Source organism: Ictidomys tridecemlineatus, chromosome 4 (genome assembly GCF_052094955.1).
Source record: "Ictidomys tridecemlineatus isolate mIctTri1 chromosome 4, mIctTri1.hap1, whole genome shotgun sequence".
Lineage (NCBI taxonomy): Eukaryota > Metazoa > Chordata > Mammalia > Rodentia > Sciuridae > Ictidomys > Ictidomys tridecemlineatus.
The window spans coordinates 66,510,949-66,534,204 of record NC_135480.1 but is presented as its reverse complement, the minus strand read 5'-3'; the positions used below and the strand labels follow the sequence as shown (position 1 = coordinate 66,534,204).

At 44.4% G+C, this 23,256-nt stretch overlaps 1 protein-coding gene across 17 annotated transcripts in view; it reads left to right on the top strand.

Annotated features, from left to right (window-relative positions):
* Nucleotides 1-23,256, top strand: part of Tenm4 (teneurin transmembrane protein 4) — a 2,824,428-nt gene that overhangs the window by 2,682,002 nt on the left and 119,170 nt on the right. For all 17 annotated transcript variants that reach the window (XM_078046757.1, XM_078046770.1, XM_078046771.1 and 14 more), the window contains 3 exons: nucleotides 3,868-3,969; nucleotides 5,902-6,096; nucleotides 11,591-11,791. In XM_078046757.1, the coding sequence (XP_077902883.1) occupies nucleotides 3,868-3,969; nucleotides 5,902-6,096; nucleotides 11,591-11,791 (498 nt within the window). The remainder of the gene's footprint in view (nucleotides 1-3,867; nucleotides 3,970-5,901; nucleotides 6,097-11,590; nucleotides 11,792-23,256) is intronic.

Sequence of the window (23,256 nt, the reverse complement as noted above, 5' to 3'; positions counted from 1 at the left end):
TCCCAAAACTGGTGGAAGGAAAAACACGTTATTCAAAATGAAATTTCCTACACAGGCCCACTGCTATGATAGAAAAACAAAAGCTGGAAAAGAAAATAGTCCCCATTTTCCAACATAGCACACACCCAACTATGAAAATCAGTTACTCATAGGCAACTGAATTTTTAATCAGAGCCAAGCATATCTAAAGGTACACATTCCACTAATTGAAAGCATCTGCTGTGTGAGTGTGAGCACAGGGGGTAGAAACTCCCACACACTAATTGGGAACATGCAACATATTTATCTAGTAAAATTCACACTTTTCCCAAGCCACTTAGAGTGTCACTTCTGCCCTAGAGTTTAGCATAGAGATATCTGGTCAGTGGAGACTCATTATGTGTGGGATCCCAATGGATCTCAAGTTGCTGAAATCCCTCCAAACAGAAGAAAAACTATATACAGAAACATTTCATTAAAAGAAAATATTCCCCAAATTCTCTCCCCTCCATTTCTTTTTGCCATCTGAAAATTATTTCACACCTTTTATGTCTTCTGAAACTTCTGCTTTCTCTGATACCAACAGCTCAGGGGGAGTTTGGTAGCATGCAGGTGTCCATTCTGTCGCATGCAGCAGCCAGCACTATGCTTAGTCTCAGAAAATGTATTTCCTCACTTTTTCACTCTGAGGCTTTGGGGGCAGATGACAAGCAGGTTTGTATCTTGCAGACTTCATAAATCAGAATCTAGAACATATGTAACGTTTATCTGCAGTTGATCATGTTAAAAATGCAACTGGTAACTAAAGTGATCTTATTAAGAGACATATTTTATAACTTTGGGTTTGAGAAGGACCGAACCATATAATTTTGGATCTGGGAGGGATCTGGAAGAGCATCTAGTTGAATTCTTTCAGCGATAGCAATAAACATTTACTGAGAACCTTTTGTATACCAGGGTAAACACACAAATGAATAAGCCCTGTTTCTATCCTCAAGCAGTTCAGCCAACAAGTCAACTATATGGTACTTAATAGGGGTGAGAAAAAGAGTTCTGTGTATAGCTCAGCTTGTTTAAGCTGCCAGGAAGACCTTTCAAAGGAGATGGCATTTGAATTGGATTTGGAAGAAGGAATAGAGGTTGCCAATCAGAGATGTGTGGGAGGAGCAAGTGAAATGAAAGATCTTGGTCAAGAAAGATCCAGTGATGTAGCCCCAGACTCAACTTTTTTTTTTTTTTTTTTTGGTACCTACTATTGAATCCAGGAGTACTTAACCACACTGAGTGACATTTCAGACATTTCAGCATTTTTTTTTTTGAGACAAGGCCCCACTAAGTTGCTCAGGTTCTTGCTAAACTGCTGAGGCTGGCCTTGAACTTGCAATTCTCTTGCCTCAGCCTTCTGAGTCACTTGGATTATAGACATGTGCCACTGCGCCTGGCTAACATTCTTATTTTCAAAAAGGACATTCAAGCAGGCCAGTCTCAGCAACTTAGCAAGGATCTAAGCAACTTAATGAGACCCTGCCTCAAAATTAAAACTAAAAAGGGCTGGAGATGTAGCTCAATAAGAAAGCTCCCCTGCGTTCAATCCCAGTACTGTGGGAAAAATGAAAACAAAACACACTATTCAAAATGAAACTTCTAAATGGTTTTGTAAAAACAAGAAGCCACTACCAATTTAAACATCCAGGAAAATGGACTCTTCCATTCAAAGCTGGTGGAGAGCAGATAGGCACCTGTAAGCCTCACACTGGCAGAACCCAGACCACTTGCCCTGAAATGAGGCCACAATTGGGTTTGATCTCATGTTCTTGTTCACTCCATTGAATGAAATTTCCCACTCATAAAAGGAACCACACATTTGGACTATTTTTCTGAACTTTTGAAATCTTTTCCAAATTGCTCCTGGAAGATCTTGGGGAAAGGCCTTTCTTAAAAGTGCAACAGTGCTGTAAATGCCCCCTCTGCCACCTATCCATCACCATGCCATCCTTCAAGCCCGTCCTTCTGGCTGATTTGGAGGCTGAATGGGGGCTGATTTTGCCCCCGTTCCAGCTGCCACTGTCCTGCCCTTAACTCGCTGCCCCCATTTAAAATCTTGATGCCCCTTCTCCACAGTCATCTCTTAATTAATGATGGACTCTTGGAATTTTAGAACAGAAATTATCTCTACCATCACCTTCATCTTACAGATGAGAAAGCTGAGGCCCAGAGAGTGGAAGGAAGCCGTTTTAGGTCACAGAGCATGACCCTAGAAGTACAGACCCCATACCAGGTTTCCTTACCTCCAGGTGGAGCTTTTCCTCTGCCCCCATGCTGCTGCCCAGGCTGTTTAGTTAGGCTGCACATTTCTTACAGGCAAGACTTCTGTCAGATGCACCAAAATCTCCTTGAACAAAGGCCTCAGTCTTGGCATCGTGGCTGATCATTGTGACCAGAGACAGCAGTTTGCATCCTTAGCTCCATCTGCCTGACCAACCTTTTCCTCTGCTTTCGAATTCCACTCTTCTGAACCACTCAATGACCTCAGGGAAGTTACTGCCTTTCCTCCAGGTCTCAGTTTCTTTCTCTGTTAAATAAAAGCACTGGGGTGGATGGTCTCTTGGAATCCTTCCAGCTCTGAAAATCCCAGAGTCCTCTACCCTTCTAGAGGTTCCCTCGCTGCCTTCAGGACCAGCCTCATTGTCCCACGAGCCTGCTCAATACATCCCCCCTGGTGTCTGATGTGCAGTAAGTTCCCTCATGGCCCAGATGGCCTTGTATCAGGGAAGGAGACCAGGCTTGGAGTCCAGGAGCCTGATTTCAAATCCTGCCTCGGTGCCTTAGCATCTATGGCTGTCAGCAGGTCACTTCATCTCTCTCAGCTGCCTTTTTTTTTTATTTTTCAAGTAAGATATGAATAACAATACATAGGGACTTGTCAGACTTGGTGCAATGAGACAGATTTGTAGAAATATGTGGCACAAAGAAGGCGTTCTGTATACAGTTGCTTCTTTGCTTTGTTCTGCATCCAGCTCATTGAGAAATGAGCTGTTCGAAATAAGCAGATTCTCAATAATAGGTTTACTGACTAGAGCTACAGAACATTGCCTAATTTTTGATTAAAATCATTCTGCGATTAATTCTGTGTTTCCTTCGCATATCACACAGAGGTATATGTCAAAGATATTAGGAAGAGTTAGGGAAAGTAACATTCCTACAAAAGGTAGGCATGATAGGTTCTGGGGACACAAAAGACAATAGGGAGGAAAATGTCTGTGCCTTTTGAAAAAGCTCAAATTTTTCCATCTGGCCCAGTGGGGGGCCTTTGAAGGGTTTTAAGCAGGAGAGTGGCAGGATTAGGTTTATCTCAGGGAGATCACTCAGGTTGCCAGGGGAATAAAGCAGGGTAAGGAGCAAGAGGAGAGCTGAAAAGCCACAGTGATGGGTGGTGGGGATCTGGGTAGATAGATGGAAAATCACAGGAAGAAAAAGAGATTTGCAAATTCCCAGCAGCTTTATGGAAAAACAAACGAGTGGAATATCAGCCTACCGTGGGAATAATGTAAAACACTGAAAAGTATACTCACCCAGGAACCCCACTCCAAAGCTGACCGCCACTCACAGGCTAAACCGTTTTCTCCCAATGGCTTTTAGATAAAGACCTTCTAATGCATTGGTTGAGTCAAAGTTGATTCATAAAAACTTGGTTCGGGGAGACATTTTTCAGAACACAATGTGAATTGAGGTGTACCTCAATAAGTGTAAAAAGAGCATAATTTTAACTCCACTGGTTCCTTCCGGTGACTGGACACAAATTGCTCAAGTACATGGGTCTTGGGTCACCTGAGGCATGCTTCTGGGCTCTTATCTGTTTTCAACTTACCTCCTCTTTTCTCCCTCCAGAATCCGTGGACAACTGCCCCAGCAACTGCTATGGCAATGGTGACTGCATCTCGGGGACCTGCCACTGCTTCCTGGGGTTTCTAGGCCCCGACTGCGGCAGAGGTGAGCACTGTGGTGGGGCTCTTGGTTTCTGCTCCCAAGACCCTTTGGGAAGCTCAGGTTCCACTTCTCAGACAAACTACAGAACTCCAGGATACCCCACGGTGTGCCCAAGAAAGGCTCCCTAGGGTCATTCTTCAGAAGCCCTTCAACGGAATCCTGTCCACCATTGTTATCCACTGTGGATAACACTGTGGGCTAGGTGAATGGTCAGGAAGGGAGGGATCGTACAGGGGCAGCCACAGTGAATTTAGTGTCCCTTATTGGAGCAGGCAGAGTAGCAGTGGGGGTTCTTTTACAAAGCTCATTTCCCCTTTAGAGGAGTGATCAGCTCTTCCCAAGCATCTTTGAAGTTTCTCTTCACACGAGTGTGATTTCTCTCAGGCCTGTGGATGGGGAACCTGGGGAGTGGCTCCATTCAGACCTTCTGACAGTGCAGGGAGAATCTTAGTTGAGACCACCAGGGAAGGACCTGGGAGGCCAAGCTTCTCCCCTCCACACTCCACACGGCCCTGTTGTTGCCTGATATTTAAGCACATGCGGTGCTGACGAAAACCACTACTGAGAGAGTTTTAAAGGCTACTCACAACCTGCCTTGTGCTTTTGGTATTCATTTCTATCCTGGAAAAATGAACAGGGAAAATGCCAAAGGAGGCCTGTAGTCCTGAGCATTTGGTCCTTCCCTTGGGAAGCTGAAATGGCCTCCTCTGCTGTTTTTCCACCACTTCACTCATACAGCAGCCATTGGCTCACACCCATTTGGGATTTGGTCCTTTGCTGGTCACTGTGTTTACAACATGAAACAAGGCCCAGCCCTGGGAGCTTCCAGTCTGTCCTGGGAGTTAGACAAGCAAATGGACAACGGCGAAGCAGCACCGTAATAAGTAAAACATGACAGCAAGGTTAAAGCGGACCGTCTCTGCTTGGAAGGGAGAAGGATCAGCCCAAGAGAGGTTTCCAGACAAGGCAGCCTTGGACCCAAGTTCTGAGGCTGATGGAGTTGTTTATGAGTGGAAAGCAGAGATGGTTTCCCAGGCTCAGGGAACATGGCTCGGCAAATACTGTGCCACGATGTCACTTTGAGGGTTCTGCTTATTTTAGCTAATGTGAAATAGACTCCATTTGAGGCAGCAGAGCTGACAGCCCCAGGAAGCACAGTCATTACCTGCTGAGTGCTTTAAAAGGGAAAGGAGTCAGGTGGGGCCAGGGGAAGGTAATACAGAGAGAGATGAGTCATTCCTCCTAACAAGAATTATTGTCTCATCCCATATGCACTTAAAGTTTAAGAGTCATGTATAAAACAGCCTTACTGTATCTTGGTAAGACTGGCAAGTACTTATAGCACAATGCAATATAATTTATTTTTATATAGTGTCCTTTGTAGAGATGATCACAAAACCCTTTACGCTAAGAGGCAGAATGGAAAGATAATACTTTAAAGAGCCAAGTTGGGCCCAGCTCTTCTCTCAAGGGGGCAGTGGTGTATGGGACTGGAGTGGAGGCCTAAAAGACAAGGGAAGCAGGGGTTTGCTGGGTTAAAGACAGCAGTAAGTGGTGCTGCAGATGAGGTGTGGGGAAGGGAAAATGGAGTGCTATTAGAAGGAGAGCATTGGAGGAGAGATTCAGACTAGCAAGGGGCCCAGCCACTGCCTTTTCCAGAGAGAACAAGAAGCAGACTGCAGCTTCCTGTCTGAGCTTCCCAGCAGCCCCCGGACCACACCAGCAATAGGAAAGGGATGAGAAAGCCTCATTCAGTGGACAGCAACACTGGGGGCCCTGCACCTCGTGCTTTCACCTACAATTCCAGATGTGTTTAACCTGGAGAGAAATAAAGCAAAAGAAACGTGACGGGCACATGTCTGCCTATCAGATGTGTGGCAAAGTTGGGAATGCTGAACAATGACTCATGCCAGGCTTCTGGCACTGTCTCCCCAGCCTCCTGCCCTGTGCTCTGTAGCGGAAATGGCCAGTACATGAAGGGCAGGTGCCTGTGCCACAGCGGCTGGAAGGGTGCCGAGTGCGATGTGCCCACCAACCAGTGTATCGACGTGGCCTGCAGCAACCATGGCACCTGCATCATGGGAACCTGCATCTGCAACCCTGGTTACAAGGGCGAGAGCTGCGAGGAAGGTAGGACATGCCAGTGGCAGCTGTAGGTCTCTCCTCTGAAATAGAGGCCAGTACACAGTGCTAAGAGGAAGCCTCCCAACCTCCCTGTGACCTCTGCCCTTGATGCTAGAAGTCCACAGCATCTGTAATGGTCCACAAAGGGGACGAGGCTGTCACTTACTGCCCATTTATCATATCAAGGTTCTGTGCTAGAAGCCTCCTAACACCTAATATCAAACTCCATTAAGGAGTTTGCTCGACTATTCAGTGGCAGAACTGGGTTTGGCCCAGTCATTCTGGCTCCACAGCCCAAGTTCTTTCCACTCCCCTCTAAGCTCATCTGCTCTTTCCTATCTCCATTTCTCAAGTCAATTTCTACCTCAGACTTCACACTCTGTCTGCCTTTATCATACTCCTGTATGTGTGTGTTACTGTGTGCATGCATGTGTTCACATAAGACTCGTTGGTGCTCATGAGCATGCCTTTCTCCTTCATAAAGCAAATGTGTGGCTAAGTAAATCAAAGATGGATTTAAAAATGACACTTAGATTTTTTCTGGAAAATCTAACTGAGTGAGCCGGATGAATATTTTTGTTTTATAAATGAAGAAACTGAGACCCAGGGAAGGGCAGTAACCTTCCCATGATCAAAATCTGACCAATGGATTCAGCCTAGGTCTTCTCCTTTGGATTTCCAGACAATAGGAGGAGTGTCACAAGCAACATGGAGGAGCTTTTATGACTGCATATTCTGAAATCACATATATGTTTGAGTCTGGCTCTGTACTCACTTGCCTCTGTTCCTTCATCTATAAAATGGGAATACCCTCCTCAGAGGGCCATTGTGAAGATCGAATTAAATGACCCATGAAAACCACTTAGCTCAGGGTCTGACACATAGTAAATGCTCCATAAATGTGGCTTTTTATTGTTAGGATTATCCTGGGGACAAATGAAGCGCAGTTCCTGTTTTACCCACTCATTTCACCCAAGGTCTTTTGAGACAGAGGGACTTTGCCATTTGCAGTTAATGAACGATGCTGTGCACTGTGGTTATCACCTGTTCACCACCATGTAGCACCCTGGCCCCTTCCCCTGCCCATGCCAGAGACTCCAAGGAGAGCTGGCCTTCTAAACCCATTTGGTATTTGACAGAGAAGCTCCTCATAGGCCATTATTTTCTCTTAAAAGAAAGAGAGTACTAACAGACCATTTTCCAAAGATAGGGTACAAGAAAGGATTGAGACAGGCTTCATGCACCCCCACTTCCCCAAGAAGGGCTGGGCATTCATCAGTGGGGGTGACTGGGGCTGTTTGGGAGGAGGCACCAGCCCCTAGAACAAAGGAAGCTGCCTTTCTTAGCCCGAGAATTAGGGACCTTCCTCTGCTCTCCCTTTCCTTTTGGACACTTGAGGTGGACACCCTGAGAAGGAACAGGAGACACAAAGGAGATTCCACCCCTATCCCCATCTGCATAATGTGGGCTCAGGAGGGGAACGTGTCTATCCCCAGAAAAGCTGTACTAGACGGTGCCTCAGAGCCGCAGGGTTATTTACAAAGAGAAAAATGTTGTTCAGAACTTTGATTTACGTTATCTATTTGAAAAGAAATGCTTTTACTCCTGCTTTCTCTTCTGAAGAGGCCCATCTGGGACTGATTCCCTTTATTATTTCTTTCTCTGGCGAGGCGTCATTACATAGTCCTGTGTTTATAATAGGGTTTTCTTGGGCCTTCCTCCTCCTCCTCCCCCTCCTCCCCCAGCTCTGTGCTAACTGTGTTTATAAAACATCAGCTAACAAGCTTACTTTTTTCTCTCTCTTCCTTCTTCTGAAGTTTATTGCCCCGTATTTTTTAAAGCTTGAACTGAGCCAGCAGGACGCTTGGAAGGGGTGGGGGAGGGGCAAAAGAGAACAAACTTAGATCTTTTGCAGTGAAAAGCAAGACATGCTGAGTTCTTGGTCCTGAAGGTGTCTAATTGCTTGTGTGGTCACTGGAGCGTGGAACATTTGGGGGAATGGGTTGTGTCTGCAGCCTAGGCATGCAGGCCTCATCATTTCATTAATGGGCTAAGCTTCTGCTAGGAATCCTGGCTCAAATGGCAAGCTCTGCAGTGGGAAGGGGAAAAAATGTAACTGTGAATATGCCTTCTAAGAAGAAACTAAGTCAGACCCTCTTCTAAACCAAGTCAGCCCACCTCCCTATGAGTGTTACCCTCTCTTCCATCCTGTGCTCCCACCCCTGGCCTGCTGGTTCTTCCCAGGCCATGCACAGCTCCCTGTGAAGTAACTAATGCTCAGATGTTGTCCCAGCATGATGGGAGGAAGGCAGCTTTGGCTCCATACTGGGGTTGCTACCACCCCAAAGGCCCAGGAAGGGGCAGATCTAGTCTTCCCATGACCTCTGTGGCAGAGCATCGTTGTGGCATAGATAATGGCCCTCGGTTTAGGATCAACAGAGCACAAGGACAGCATCCATCCTGCTGGACCGCTGCCAGTCCGTCAAGGATCCCTGAAGCTGCTCCCTTCCGGCCTCACAAGCCTCTTTCTAACCCCCCTCTTGCCCTACACTCGCTTTACCAAGTTGACCTGCAGAGATGAAGGCCTCTCCTCAGTTCTCCTCCTAGTCTTTGTTCTCTGCTGGGAGCGTGGGATTCACTTTGCTGGTTCCTGGGTCCCTTCAGACTCATTGCAACAGGGCAAGAACAGGACTGTGATGCCAAGAGCCTCCTGCTACACTGGACACCCTCTTGGCCTTGTCTCTAACAGTGTAGATTTATAGGTTCCACCTGGAGGTTGCCCTGGGATTCTCAGAGGCCACTTCAACCTGAAGCTGAGGTCCAGCACTCACAGAATGGGAAATACCTTTATAAGCCTTGGGGTAGGAATTGCTGAGTTGTTTCCTGTCAAATTGGAAAACTCTCTGGATCTAGGGAATTATCAGAGTAACCTAATGGGCCAGAATAATCCTTCTGAGGTTCTGAGATCTGAGGCAGGTCATGAGAATTTATCACTGTTATTATTTCATTATTTTTAATTACTAGGAACTCCAACAGGTCATGTTTTAACCATTACTAAATGGTGTCCAGAGACTGCAAGGGAAGAGGGTCTTTGCCTTCATTTAGCTTTATTAATTCTCCACATTGCCTATTTCTTTCGAGTTTTGTTTTGAATTCTATTTTTAAACCACTTCCTGCATTTATGTAAGTATATATGCAGTATGCAGTTTTGAAATGAGTAAGATTGTAACAGAAAATAGCAAGAGGCCTAGACCTTGAAAGAATGATTCCAGTGGAAATTCCTGTGTACTACAGTGTGATCTTGGACAAGCTATTTAGCTTCTCTATGCTTCAGTAGTTTAAAGCTACTTAGTTTATACAAGTCCTTTCAAGTCCTCAATGTCATTTGGACCTTACAGCAACCTGAGAGGTGTGTATTTTTACCATACCTGCTTTTAGTTGGAAAGGTCAGAGCAGGTATGTCCCTCCATCATGGACATAGAACCAGTTCATTTTTCCCCTAATCCTTGACTCTTAGTCCTCAGAGGCCAGACGCTAGGTTCTTTCCTTTGCAGTGTAGGACTTCCTCAGGAGCTCCTGGAAGGAGGAAGTGAGTACTGGAAACCCTCTAATCTCCAGCAGCTCTATGTTGGGTCCCTACCAGGACACATGTCCTCTCTGTCACAAAATGAATAGAATCCCCTTCCTCTCTAGAGCAAAAGGCAGACCTAACAACTTTTTATGGGCCAACGTCCTTTATAAATTCTGTCTTCACTCTGCTACCTTTTGTACTCTCCACCTGAACTGGAACCACAGAGGTCAATTCTCTAACACTTCTGCTTTCTCTATGCAATGATTTGTGGAAGATCAGGGTCTCTTTTGATTTTGGTAGAGCCCTTAATAGAAATATCATTGGCTTCAGAAACAGAAAGACATACCTTCAAATTCTTTTCTGAATGTGGAGAAATTGAAATCCTTGAATATTATTGGGAGAAATCTAAAATATTAGAATTACTGTAGAAAACAGTGTGTTGGTTCCTCCAAAAATTAAAAATCGAATTACCATATGATCCAGAAATTTCTCTTCTGGGGATATGCTCAAACAAAATGAAAGCAGGAACTCAAAGAGATCCCTGATCCCACACGTTCATAGCCTATTATTCACAGTGGAAGCAAAAGGTGGAAGCAATCCACATGGATGAATTGATAAACCAAATGTAGCACATATAGGGCGATGGAATATTATTAAGCCTTAAAAAGCAAAAGAAATTCAGACACACACCACAACAATGGTGAACCTCAACAACATATCAAGTGAAATAAATCAATAAAAGATAAATACCATATGATATCACTTGCATGAGATACCTGGCGTAGCCAAATTCAGAGGCAGAAAGTAGCATGGTGGTTGCCAGGGGCTGAGGGAAAAGAGAAATATGGATTTGTTTAATGAGTACAGAGCTTCTTCTTATGAAATAAAAAATGTTCTGGAAATGGCTGGTGGTTAGTAGTTGCAGAACAATGTGAATGTCCTTAATTCCACTGAACTGCACATTTAACAATGATTAAAGTGGTAAGTCTAGTCTTATATTTTGCCACAATTTTAAAAAATAGGGAAAAAAATTTATCCTTGGCAGGATTTAGCTATGTGACCTAACATAAATTAGTTACCCCTCCGAGCCTGTTTTCCTCATGTGTTCCTTATTGGGTTATTGAGAGAACTGAATCTGATAGTGTAGATAAAGCACTTAATATAGTGCAGACACAAAGCAGGTGACCCACAATACTAGTCTTCCTTCCCTTTCTCCTTTTCTGCATCTGTCTCTTGAAACCCCTTGCCTTGGGGCCCCTGCCTTGTAGGAGCTGCTGGCTGGGAGCTGTAGCTTTCTAGCTCACCCACCACAGAGGAGAAGCTGCGCAAAGTCAGCATTTATAATCCTAAATACTCAATCAAATGTCACCTTCAGGCAAGCCCCAAGAATTTGGGGGAGATGATGAAATCAAATAGGATTTAGTTGCAAAAATAATTCTTGTTTAAATTAAGGAATTTATTTTAATTTCATGCTCACATAAATAAAACTGCATTATAAAGCAATAAACAGCAAAAGTTTGTTGTATAGAGTTGTTGAGAACCTCATAGGTGCTGAGCACTATTCTAGGAGGTGAGAATCAGAAATGAACAAAGCAAAATCTTGTCCTCTATCCTTGCAATTATTATGGACAATGTGGGGTAGGGGGTGTCACTGGGTGCTATATTGATGCTTGATATGAGGTTATACTTGGTCCACCTCCTAAACCAAGAGGTAGAATTTGTGTCCAAACTTCACAGTTGAGGAAACAGCCTCAAAGAGATAAATGGTCCATCACTGAGAGTTGGGGACCCAGCTTTGCTAAAGTACTGCTCTTTACCACAAGAGGCATCTCCATGAGACAAGGTGTCCTTCTAGCTGCGCGTTTGCTGACAGAACCCTCAACCTTGCTGCAAGATGCTAATTTGTGTCCCCTCTCCTCCTCATCACAGTGGACTGCATGGACCCCACGTGTTCAGGCCGTGGTGTCTGCGTGAGAGGCGAGTGCCACTGCTCTGTGGGATGGGGAGGCACCAACTGCGAGACACCCAGAGCCACCTGCTTGGACCAGTGCTCAGGCCATGGGACCTTCCTCCCAGACACCGGGCTTTGCAGCTGTGACCCAAGCTGGACTGGACACGACTGTTCTATTGGTAAATGTGGGAAGAAGGGGCGCAGGGTGTGGGTGGAGGGAGGGGCTTCCCACTATGATATGTGACCCATTCAGTTCTGATCAGTGGTTAACCTCTTCTCTTAAATGGGCAGAAGTTTCAAAAATCACAATTATTTCTTCCATAGAGGTGAATTTGAGATTCAAAACAGTATTCTTTATCAACATTAGCAATAGTACCTGTAATTTTAGATATGTTTCTTAAAGATCCCTCTCTCATACAGTACTATTTTCCCTGGGCAAGGCTGTGGGAAAGTTCCTAGGCAAGAGCCATGGGGCAAGGGGTAAGAGTGGCCCCTGCCCAGGCTGCCACACACTTTGGTTTCACCCATTTCCCAGAATAAAGTCTAAGGTCATGGTGGGTTTTAGGGTTATCTGTGATCTGGCCCCCACCTGCCTTTGGTCAGATGCTCAACTAGATGCTAGGTTCCATGGATGCAGCAAACATTCCTGTTCATGGTTAAGCCCTAGGACTCAGCACGGGCCTGACCCATTCATCAGAAATACTGATGAATGAATGAATGATTTAAGCCAGGATTGAATGTGCTTTTGATTGCAGTTTCTGGCTCCCCACAGAATTTATACATATCAAGTTCAAAGGGTAATGTTATTGGCATCCTTCTGTTTTAAGTGCTGTGATTTATAGACTCTTCCAAAGAGGATTAAGTACATACATGATTCACTTACCATAGTATTGGTACATAGTAGGTTGAGTCCACATCCAATATCACACTTAAACCACACAAAATCCCTATGAGAAAGGAATCCTCATGCCTGTTTTACCAATTTACACGACACTTTAACCAGTGAATACTTTTTGAGCACCTATTTGTGCCAGGTACTCTTCTAGTCAGAGAGGATAAAGAGCCTAGGACATCCCTACCTTCACAGAGCTTGCATTCTGGGAAGAGGAGAGGGGAGACCACAAACAAACAAGGAAAAATAAAGTGATAAAGAAGCTCAGGCTCAGAGAATTTTTAAGTAATTCTGCCCCAGGATACTCAGCTAGAGAGTGATAGCATCTCCAACTAGGCTCTTCTGCTCTAAATCACCTTCCTCACCACTCTACACTGTTAAAACAATGTGAGGCTTAAATTAGCTCATTATGGTGTGGATTAACAGTTCTGGTTGTTATCAGGAAAGATGGCTGAGAGCTTTGGCCTTCACACCTTTGGAATACTTTGAATTGCCTTTCCCCATTGAACAGAGAACTGACATTCAGTAACAGTCTAAATTGGACTTTTATCCTTGTTTGCAAAGCTCACATAAAGACATGATTGTGAGCACAGATGTGCAGAGTCTCAGGAATAATTCTTTTTATATAGCTCTGTTTATGGCAATATAATAAATGATCCTCTTAAAGCTACGCTGGCTTGTATAGTTCATTATATGGCCACAAAGCTAATTTATGACAGGTCTATAACTGTGACTTGCACCGTTAATCCCTAATGAAATTCCACAGTTTTGGAGGAGGCAGGTATAACTTTGGGTGATATTTTGAAGTATTCTTTAGTTTAGTCCTGTGAAAGGAGACGACCGAACCATTGGAGGGACTCCTATTGAATTATTTGAATTGTTTCTCAATCCTGAGTACTTCCCTCCCCATAGCTATGGCTCACATGAAGGCAGAGAACCCTGTGGGAAGAAGAGGCCCTGAGTCAGACAGACCCAGGTTCAAATCCCAACCCTACCACTTCATAGTTGTAACTTTGGGCAAGTCACTTTACCCCTCAAAGCTAAAAAATGGAGATAACTATATATCTACCTTCCAGGGTCACTGTGACAATTATTCAAGACAATGCAAAGGAGAGTTGAGCATGCTACTCAGCCCATGATGTGGGCTCCATAAATGTTTTCTATTTTTATGATCTTGATTAACACAGCCATCAGTGGAAGCACTGGATATTAACAGAAACATTTGATAATATGAAGCAAGATAAGACATGCCTTTCAGAAATGCAAATTATAATTTTTCAGTCTCCAATCTGTAACTGACTAAATGGTGTCATGATTGTTGCAAGGCCAGGAATTTTAAAGGACAGCTTCAAGTTATTGACCCCCTTCACAGTAGTAGTAAAATTTGGGGTTTTATTGAGTGACTGATAACATACACCAAACTATGACACACAGAAACACACTCCACAACCACACCACCATGGCCATGTGAGGAAGGATGGCAGGTGTGGTATTATCCACGCTGGGAAGCTCCATGACTTGCCAAAGGCATGCTGGTGAGTGAGGAAGGGGAGTCAGACTCAGTCCAGGGCTCTAAATCAAGCCTTCTTCCTGTCACCCAGTTGGAAGGAAAATGAGAGCATTTCAAGTGTTCTCCTCTTATCTCAACCACCTAGGTATCACCTACCTGGGTCCAACCCTAATTCTGCCTTTATGTGGCATTGGCAAGCTTAACTTCTCTTGACTTTAGTTTCCGTATCTGAAAAATGGAGATAATAGCACTCAACTCAGCAATTATGTGATTGTTAAATTACATCATTTTTGTACACACATAGAACGGTGTCTGCCATGTAATATGCACTTTTATATCTCTTTCTGCCTCCATTCCAAGAACACTTTCACCAAGTGGAAGGTATTTTAAAAGTAGTGAGTCTTTGCAATGAAGCCAAGCAAGAGCTGCGTCATTGTCTGGATGCAAAGGCAGCCAAGAGACCATCTTTATGTTCAGAGAGGTACTAATGGAGCAGGCTCAGGTTTCATTTCAGAAAACTTGCTCCCTACTCCTTGAGCGTCTTCAGTAGGTATCTTACCCGCTCCAACCCTCAATTTCTTCCCACTTACCTTATAAAACTGTTGTGGGGATTGGGAGAGAAAATACAGGTGAAATGGCTACCCCAGTACCTCACACAGCTCAGACACTGGACAAGTGGAAACTCTGTTCATGTTATTTATGCTGTGTGCTGTCTGGCGTGCCCAGAACTTTCATCAGGAACTGCACACCAGCAGACATGTCCTAAGTGGTCCTCCCAACATCAGGGTCCACTGTGGGTTGGCAAAGCTAGACTCTGGCCATTACCCACTAGGAAGGAGGACTATCTCTTCCCTGAGATGAGTGTCTTGCTGCTGTTCAGCACCAGGAACAGGATTTAATGAAGGCAGCTTAAATCAACATGCCCTGTGTTCAGCAGCCAGCCTGTAATGAAATGTGAGCTGACAAGTTCCTCAGCACTTTGGTGAGGTTTGTGGGAACAGTGAAGGCAGATTTTATACAGTGTTTACTTGGGTCCCTGGTCCTGACAGCCTGGTTTCCAATCTCATCTCAGAAACTGTTCCTTAAATCCAGCCTGTTCATATGGTCCTCCACCCTGACAGGCAGCATGAGATAATTGTGAACAGATTCCTGTGACCCAGAAGATGCTGTATCCCACCCATCAGCCCCAGGGCACCTCTGTCCTTAACTTTGGGCCCTAAGGGAATCTGCTTCCCAAATCATTTGGGATGATGAGGACAGCAGGGAAGGTAACCCTGCTGTCATGTAGATAGGAAAGGTTGGAGAGGGGAAATGACTTGCCCAAAATGATTGGCTTACAGCTGCAGAGTTGAATCCAGGGCAGACCTGTGTCTCAATCCTCAGCTCTTACCTCAAACCCTTTCCATCCAAGGAGGCTTCCTTGTCAGTAATTGTCTCTTCTTCCTGTTAAGCCACAGGATGGAGTGCTAATTAAAGAGCCACCTATTTCTTTGTGCTCAACCACATACCAGCCCTGAACTATGTGTTTTACAATCATTATCCTGGTTAAGGTTTCTAAGAGCCCTGTGAAGGTAATGTCACTAGCATTCTCATTTTCTAGATGAAGAAACTTGAAACTCAAAAGGAGTGTTACTTTCCAACATCTACTCCACCTCGTTAGTAAGTGGCAGAGTTCAGATTCAAACCAGATGTGGCTTCAAGGTCTTTCCTAAGTGTGTTAATCGGCTTTCTGTCACTGTGACAAAATACCTGAGATAATCAAAAAGAGGAAAGGTTTGTTTGGTCTCATAGTTTTATTGATTTCAGCCCATGGTCAGTTAGTCCCATCACATTGGGCCTTGTAGCATGGCAATATGTCATGGTGGGAGCACATGGTAGAGAAAACTGCTTACCTCATGGTGGCCATGAAATGAAAGAAAAAAAAAAGAGGAATGGCTGGAGTCCCAATATAATTTCAAGGGCATGCATCCAATGACCTAACTCTCTTCCACTAGGCCCCACCTCCTACAGGGTCAGATGCTTCCCAGTAATGCCAAGGGCTGGGGATCCAACCTTCAACACATGGCCTTTGGGAGACATTCAAGACCCAGACTGCAGTGCTGATACTACAGTGATCTGAGCAGTTGTGTCTCTCTAGAACTGAGCTGTGAGCTCCATGAGGTCAGAGTCTGTCCACATCCTGAGCACAGGGCCAAACATGCATTAGATTCTCAGTGACTATTGTATGAATGACCCAAGACCTAACCAGTGAACGGGCAAAAAGAGGACAAGAGAGCCCACTGGGAACACAGGAAAGGGAGGTGTTGCAATTGAAACTCTGCCTGGGAAGATTCAGCACACCACTAGACAGACAGCTGTCCTCTCTCAGGATCCCCTCCCCCACACCGAGAACCCTTTCTTGCCACCCCACACACTCTTCAGGAAAACCAAGCCTCTGGCTCCTTCTCTGCCACTTTCCAAACCTCACTTCTATTAGTCTCAATTGCAGTGCCAGTCAGTCAGAGCTCCTCCTGAACTAGCACCACACCACTGCCCCTCCTTCACCCTAGGGAGCAGCCTGATGGGCTGGATGCATCATCAGCCTGTGCTTCGAGGCACAGCTCAGCAGCTTTTGGCTCCACCTACCCCAAGGGCTATGGTTGGCCATTCTTCCCCTTGGCACAGAGCTACCTTAGAAAGGGAGGAAATTTAACCTCTTTGAGATGGTCCTTAGAATTGGAAAAGCCTACCTGTCCTTCAGAACCTAATGGCTTCTAAAGAAGGTTGCAGGCTCTGTGATATTCTCCAGGGTACCATTTGAAAGGCCAGTCCTTAGACTTATCATTTGCTCCTTCATAGGATCATTTTTGGGGGGGTCTTTATTCCCACCCTCTCCCGTTGCTTCTGTTCTCAGCTTCATAAATTCATTCCTAATTTCCACTGCTCTGAGTCTTGTCTCCCATAAATGGCTTTTATTTGAAAGGAGCCTCTCACTACATTTTATTCCTTTGGGTTGCTGGCGCACAGAAGTAGCCCATGGCAGAGAGCCTGCCTGTAAAATGCTCCTGCTGGTGGTTTATGATTCTTATCATTTCATTGCACTTGAGTTTCATGGAATAACAGGTGGAGATGTTTTAGAGATACAGTGGCATTGGTTTGGAGGTAGCATGTGCCCTCAGTAAGAATTGCATGAGATTTGGAGTAGGACCAGGCTAGATTGTCAAGACTCGGCTGATCCATGGAGTATAGCTAATGATACCTGCCTTGCAGGGCTGTTTTCCAAATTAGCTTTAATATGTATGCATAAAATGCTTAGCATGGTGGCTGGCATTCAGTAAGCACTTACTAAATGAAGTATGAGTGTATATATTTTTCAGAATGCATGATTAGGTCTAAATTAGCCAGTGTGAGATTCTAACAAATTTGAGTTTTAGGGCAGTTTACAGAGTGAAGGTTCAGAGCCAGAGACCTGGATCTGAGTCAATGTTAAACAATTTGTGTTCTCTTTCAGAGGCTCAGGGTCCTTATTGCTTCTGAGTCTTTCTACCATCCCCTTCCCCAACACTGGTCCTTGACTCTAGACCAAGAGTCATTAATATGCTGACGCATTTACCCCAAACAACTAGATCAGTGGCCCATAGCACAAGGGCCACACTGTATTAGCAGCAGCCTTCTCTCAGGACAGTGAGTTTCCTGAGCTCAGTGCCAGCAGAGTTCAGCCCCCTCAGAGAGAGACCTGGAGCAGTTCCAGACCTGCACATACCCCCACAGCTACGCACATTTGTTTCACGCAATCACTGAGCCTTTCTGGCCTCCTCTAGGTGCTGAGCACTGTTCAAGCCACCAAGGATCAAAGAGCCCCTCAGTCTGTTCATGAAGTGGAATGCCCAAGCTCGAAGCCTGGTGTGCATACAGTAGTGATTAGGTGCCTGGGAGAGGAGTCTGGGGAGGTCCTCACTAAGGAGATATGGGAGCCACACTTGAAAGGGAACTGAAGGGATGCTTGTTGGTGGCAAGGAGGGCAAGGCATTGCAGGCTGAGGGATAGCATGTGCAGAAGCAAGAGAGCCCTGTGAGCATGCCATCTGTTGATAAAGACATATCTCATCTGACTAGAAAGTAGGAGCCCTGGGTCAGGAGCAGGAAATCAGGTCAGAATATAGGCAGTGCAAATCACGGAGCCCACCCAAATGCCTTAATAAATAAAACTCTTAAATTCACAGCTTTTTCAGTGAACATTGACTATTTCCCTCCCAGATTCTACATCAGGGCTCTCTCTTTGGCTCTTTCAGCTCAACCTCTGGTGTAGGCTCTACCTTAACTTAGGGAGACATTCCAGAATTCAAACTAATATCCTCTGAGTTTTCAGTTCCATCTCTATTACTCTCTTTCTCTACCAAAAAGAAAAGTGAAACCTCAAAGCATAAAATGGTAACCATAATGATTAGATGGATAGGGATCTGAATAGCTCTGTTATTAAATTAAGTCACAATTGACAGCAAAATGAACCAAATGCTTAAAAATAAATAAATAAACTGAAAGTAGCAGCAGGGTTAAAAAAAATTAAAGCTCTAAACATAGCCGTTGAATTAATGCTAACTTTTGAGAATGGTAATTCAATTTTATTTACGAGGCAAAATATAATTACATTTAAATTTGAGGGAACAGAATTTAATTCCTATTAATGACAGAAAGACTGAGTGAGATGCTTTAATGCCAGAGAAATTGTCTTATGTTCATGGATGGGAGAGAAATTAGATTCAGCGTTGAGCATTCTCCCCTGTTACAAGTCTCATTTGTGTAGCTGGAATTGTTCTGTCTCTGAGAAGCACCACGTTCTCAGCCCAGAAAGCACAGCACCGACATCCAATTAAACATCAAAAGGAAACGATCAGGCTGGGCTATTTCTGTAAAGGTATGGTACAGGACAGGAATCTCAAGGTTAGAATTTCACCCGAGAAATAATATCCAGTGAGACTTGACATTTCCTGTGCCCCTTCCCAGCAGCAAGCGACAGCCTAAAAACCAAAGTTCAGAATAATAAATATCTGAGACATTAACGCTGCCATGTGAGGGAAGGGGAGTGCTGGAGGGAGGCAGGAAGAGCTCTTCAGTTGTCTGGAAAGTAGCGTAGACGTTTAGACACAATGAGATGGTCAGTTCCTAGCATTTAATCAAACACTGGAAAATTGGGCTCAGACAGGCATACTGCTAAGTACTGCCAGAGTTAAAGGTTGATAAACCAGGAGCTGGCAGCTTTTTAATTTAGTGGAATTTCCCCCGACAGCCCTGGAACATTTTCTATCAGAATTGGAGCTCTTCAGTATGTAAATATAAGTCCTCCTGAAATTGGGCTTCAGAATCAGGTCTCTGTTTGGATGTCCAAGCTGATACTATATTCTCTCTCTCTCTACTTGTCTTCTGGATCAAACTACTGTTATGATAACTTGTAATTTTAAAAAATAACTGTTCCTTGAAAGGAAATTTTACATTGTACAGAACTCCTTCATATATATGCATCAGAATTTATTCAAACAACAAACACATAAGCCTCTGACATGGCAGGGAGTGTTGTTCCCAAGAAATCAGGGTCTAGAGAATTTGGATGACTTTCCCAAAAACACTTTGGGAAATCAAGAGTTCAAATCCAGACTTCTCTGGGTTCATAGTATATTCCCTGCACAACTCTGTCACTGGCTGCTACCAAGGTTCACACTGAACCTGGCAGTGAATTAGGTATTAGGTGTACCGGGTTACCACTTCATGTAGTAACACTGCCAGGAGTCATGCAAATGGAATCATGACCCTGATGCTTCATAGTACTCCTGGAGTTCAGGAAACAGACTAGTTACTTTCAATTGGGGTGATCCAGGTGGCTTCTTGGAGGACATGGGACTTCAGATGGGTGTTGGAGGTTGGCTATGAGTAGGCACAGATAGAGGGAGGAAGCAAGCACTTTACAGCAAAGACTTGCAACATGTACAGAGCTGAGACAGATCAAGGGCATCTCCTGGGAATTTTTAGTAGTGCAATGTGGCTTATCTTAGCATATCAATGGCAGTAGTGAGGGGGGAAGAGGTAAGAAAAGCTAACAGGTAGGGCTGGGGATGTGGCTCAAGCGGTAGCGCGCTTGCCTGGCATGCATGCGGCCCAGGTTCAATCCTCAGCACCACATACAAACAAAGATGTTGTGTCTGCCGAAAACTAAAAAAAAAATAAATATTAAAAAAAATTTCTCATTCTCTCTTTCTCTCTCTCTCTCTCTCAATTGTTCTCTCAATCTCTCTTAAAAAAAAAAAGAAAAGAAAAGAAAAGCTAACAGGTATCAGAGCCTGAATGATATAAAAGAGTTTAAGAGGTTTATCTGTCATTGGAAACCTCCAAGAAGTTTTAAGTGGAGGTCCAACTTGGCAGTTTGGTCTTAGAAAGTTTACTCTTAACATCAGCATGCAGTTTAGATGCCTGGAGACATCCTGGTGCAAGTGTCCAGGAAAGAGTTAGATAGATGAGCTCATAGCTGGGTGGAGAAATGGACCTTTTACCAAAGATTATCAGGTCAGAGATCTTTTGGAAGAGGACATTGTCTACCTTGATTTCACCCATTTGGATCCTTTTAGTGAGTTGGGTTCCACCTGTGGCCAAGGATGCACATCCCAGTCATGTTCTTTGGCTCCTTTGCTCACCAGGCCTTTCCTGGCTTGTTATCCTGCAGAGTCAGACCCTGTTTGGAGGCCTCCTCCCAGTTAGGTTTGAAGTCCTCTAATCAGGAAGCCTGATACCCTTCAATTAAGATGAATAACAGGTTTACTGCTTCTTGCGATAGGTACTTTGTAAAGGCTTAAAATTCTAGTCCTGGAGGAATAGGTGTGGAGACCTGCTCTGCACCAACACACTGGAATTCACTTTTCTGCCTGGTTTGAAAGCTCTCTAAGCTCCTTGAATGAGGTGAAAGGCCATGTGCTTCCCAAGGCTCATTAGCTTTGTGCCATCTCCATCTGCAGAACAGAGCCATGACTTGGAGCAGCGCTGGCTCTCGGGTGATAGGAGGGGAAGTTGAAAAGCACAAGAGAGTGGCTTGGGTTTGGCCTCAATGTCTAGAGGACACTAATTACAGTAAGGAAGTGCGACTCAGGCTGCTTTTCTGCACCTTCTTCCTTGTCTTCCTAAAACCTGCACTGAGACTAAAAAACTATTGGCATAAGTTAGTGAAGGAAGGATCAGGGGGTATCCTACTCGAGAAAATGCTGGCCTGTTCAAAATATGATCTCCTTTAGGAGAGAAAATTAACTTATAATCAGCCTACTGCTCACTGGGTGTGGTAACCAGCTTTGTGCTCATTTACATGCATGGGAAGACTTGAGTTCCTTGTGGCTAGGAGTAATTTCATATCATCTCTGCATTCCCAGCCTGCATCTAGGGATATCTAGCACATAGTAGGTGCACACACTCTCAATAGATAGATATGTAGATATATAGAGATATATACACAATAACTCAGACCTTGGAAGTAACACAGCCCCGTAGAAGTAACACAGCATTTATCTATGACCTTGAGAGTCACAGAGGAACAACTGGAGCCAGCCAGCCATCAGGGCCTCTACTTCTACTGCTGACTACCTCTGTGATAGTGCTGGGGGTTGAACTTCAAAGGTCTCATGCATGTTAGGCAAATGTTCTACCACTCAGCTATACCCCAGCCCTTTTTATGTTTTATTTATTCTGAGACAGTCTTGCTAAGTTGCCCAGGCTGGTCTCAAACTTGTGATTCTGCCTCAGCCTCCCAAGGAGTTGGTATTACAAGTGTGTACCACTTTGCCAGGTTTCTCAATACACTGTAAAATCAATTTTAAAATTCTGGTAGCTGGGGTACTATTGTCACCATTTTACAGATGACATAGATGAGGCACAAAGGTAGGCAGCATTTGTCTCACATGGCAGACGTAGCAGATCAGACTCTTGAACCCAGCTTGCCTGACTCCAAGGCCTTTGCTCTGTGCAAAGTCACAGAACATTGAGTAATCACAAGGTAGACTCCACCCCCTATCACTGGAATTTGGGACCACATAGATACATGTGTGAGCCTCACTGGGGAGTGCAGAGAATAATTTGTGATAGCAGGATCCTGGAGGCAACACAGATAGACTAATAATCCTAAGAAAGAATTATCTTCATAGAAGTCTTTGTGAAGGTGAACCCCTTGTGGCTGAGATAAGGCTTCAGGGAGGAGGTGTTATTGTAGCCAGAACTGGAAGCACACTTAGACTTGAACATGTGAAGATGAAGCAGAGGAGGGCCTAGACCATGGAAACTGCACATGCAGAAGCACACAGAGGAGGGGCCAAAAATACATAAATGTCTCTTGAAGTCATTGCCTAGTTGGTCCCCTATAGGACTGTTTTTATAGGGTAGCTAGCAAGTTCTTTCTCAAGTACTGACATGTGTGTCAATGTGTGGCATAGAATAAGGCACTTCCTCTTCTAAGTCCTAGTTTTGCTGTCTAACGTTGCTCCACCACAAAACCTACTCTTCTAAGTTTTCATCTTTTTTACTCTTGGTCCTATAATCACATAACAGAGATCTCCTGACCCATCTCTGATCTTACAATTAGGCTTCTGATCTTGGCTAAGCCACATCCCATCATGCTCAGGATCTTTAACCTTTCCTGGGCCCTCCCAAATGCAGTTCTTCTCATACTTCAAGAGCCCTCACTCTTGGTCCCCAAATGGGCTATTTCAGCGTCTACAGCTATTCACCAGGCCACTGCTCACAGATATTCCTTTCTCCTACCTCACTGAGAACATTGAGAGCATTAATCAAATACTTTCCTATTATTATGGATGGTTCCTTACACAGCCCATGCCCACATATCTCTCTGCCTCTGTTCCCTTCCGATGAACTGCCCTGTAAGCCAGTCTTGCCAATTATGCTTTGGGTCCAGTGTTTGCCAACTTGTTAAGAGGCATCTCAGTGGAACATCATCCCTTGCTTTCTCCATGTCTTCAAACCCTCCCTTCCCTGGCTCTTTCCAGCATATAAACATGAAATAGTTGCCATATAATAGATGTTTATTCTGTGAAAGATGTATGTGACACTAGACACATTGCATAACATTTATTTAACTTGCACGTGAGCCTAATATTTGATATTTATATACTATTTTGCAGATGAGAAAGCTGAGGCACAGAGAGATGAAGTAACTTGCTCAGGTCACATGTTGGATGGATGGATGGATGGATGGATGGATGGATGGATGGATGGATGGAT